General features: G+C 43.9%; 1 protein-coding gene across 1 annotated transcript; it reads left to right on the top strand.

Annotated features, from left to right (window-relative positions):
- Positions 1 to 300: 300 nt before the first annotated feature.
- Positions 301 to 762, top strand: LOC140809186 (uncharacterized). Its single transcript, XM_073166683.1, has one exon. It carries the CDS (start codon positions 301 to 303, stop codon positions 760 to 762), a length of 462 nt encoding a protein of 153 aa, XP_073022784.1.
- Positions 763 to 1,819: the final 1,057 nt, after the last annotated feature.

Raw genomic sequence — 1,819 nt, 5'->3', positions numbered from 1 at the left:
AACCCGCGTTATGCCAATACCAACCGTGAAAGCGGACAGGAGAACGAGCAAGGGAATGGACCCCCACCGGCAGTCAATTTAAGCAAAGCTGATCTTATGGCCATAGCCACTATTGTGGCGACAACACTGCAAGGGTTGGGAAACTCGAACGCCAATCAGCCACCACCACCTCCACCACCAAAATCGAATCAAGTTCCACTATGAATCACTCCGCAAGAATAGGTGTCCAACCTTCAGTGGAGCCGATGACCCTGAAGTTAGCCAGAGTTGGCTGAAAAGTGTAGAGACTCAACATCGCCTATGGAAGTTCCTGAGGCACTGAAAGTGGACGTGATTGTGCCGTTCCTGGAAGATAAAGCAGGAAAATGGTGGGAAGCAATCTCGCCAGCCATGACAACTGTAGGACCAATGACTTGGCAGCGATTCCGAGAAGTCTTTCTGAAACAGTATTATCCAGCCGAGGTCAGACTGCAGAAACTGAGTAAGTTTGAAAACCTCACTCAAACTCCGGATATGTCGGTTGTGGAATACACCTCCCAGTTCAATGTCCTCGGATCTTATGCTCCGGCAATCATGGCAGACGAAGTTTTGAAATTGCACCGCTTCAAGAAGGGATTGAACAGCAGGATCCAATCAGCACTAGCAGTCTACCAACCCGCGAATTTTTCAGATCTTATAGGTGCAGCTATCCGAGCTGAAACTGACATCCAGCGCAGAGAGAAGGAATTCAAGAACAAAAGGCCTATGAATAATCAGTCCTAACGCAGCGATCAGACTTTCAAGAAGCCTAACCAGTCCGGTGAACCATCCAAAGGGCCTTCGCCTATCTCAAGCTACCAGGATATTAAGCCTTGCCCAACTTGTCACTTACGACACCTGGGGGAATGCCGAAGAAACATGGGAGTATGCTTCGGATGTGGGAAAGCGGGACACCGAATTGCCGAATGTCCTACTGCTGCCAACCAGGCAGCCGGGCCCAACAAAGGAACTGGACCAAATACAGGAGCTAACCCCAACAAGCCAAAGGAAGGCAAGCCTAACGCTAGGGTCTTTGCTATGACTCAAGAAGAGGCCGACGACGCCAATGAAGTCGTTTCAGGTACCATCCTAATTCAAAAAGTGCCTGTTTATGCGTTATTTGATTGTGGTGCTACGCATTCCTTGTTATCTAAGAGATTTGCTAAGAAACTAAGACTTAAGCCGAATCAATAGCTGAACCTTTCGAATAACCACACCGAAAGAGAAGCCACGTGGGAGCTAGAAGAAAGGATGAGAGACCAATACCCGTACCTCTTCGGAGACCAAGCCAACCCAAGTTTCGAGGACAAAACTTCCCATAAGGAGGGAGGGATGTAAAACCCGGGATTTTGAAGTATCGTGATCAGAATAATATTAGATTAATAATTTGATGGTGTAATCTTGGATATTAATATTTAAATCATTCAGAATATAAGATATTTTTGGGTTATCAATCTAAGGATTTATTAAGAAATTTCGAACATTCGCAGGTAAATGTCTAAGATTTGAATTGATATTGAGATGCCGGGATAAAAATCAAACAAAGGATAGTAAAATCCCTAGAATTCGAAATTAATCAGTGTATATATATGCAAATTTCGAAATTTGTATGGGATAAAAGATTGGAATTCGGTTATCACCCAAATCACGGATAGATTGTAGTGACCCGTTCCAGAATCACCTACTAATCAGAACTTAAGCATGCAAAATTAACATTTAAAACTGAATCAGGTAAACAGCGGAAAAACAGTAATACAACCCAATCAAATCTGTAAGTACAAAATACTTAAACAACCAGATC

This window comes from Primulina eburnea, chromosome 13 (assembly GCF_022965805.1).
Source record: "Primulina eburnea isolate SZY01 chromosome 13, ASM2296580v1, whole genome shotgun sequence".
NCBI lineage: Eukaryota > Viridiplantae > Streptophyta > Magnoliopsida > Lamiales > Gesneriaceae > Primulina > Primulina eburnea.
The sequence above is the reverse complement of the archived record's forward strand: the minus strand, read 5'-3'. Positions and strand labels throughout refer to the sequence as shown.

What these genes read in the sequence shown, in the direction of transcription:
- LOC140809186 (XM_073166683.1), top strand. Translation starts at nt 301, where the DNA reads ATGGAAGTTCCTGAGGCACTGAAAGTGGACGTGATTGTGCCGTTCCTG.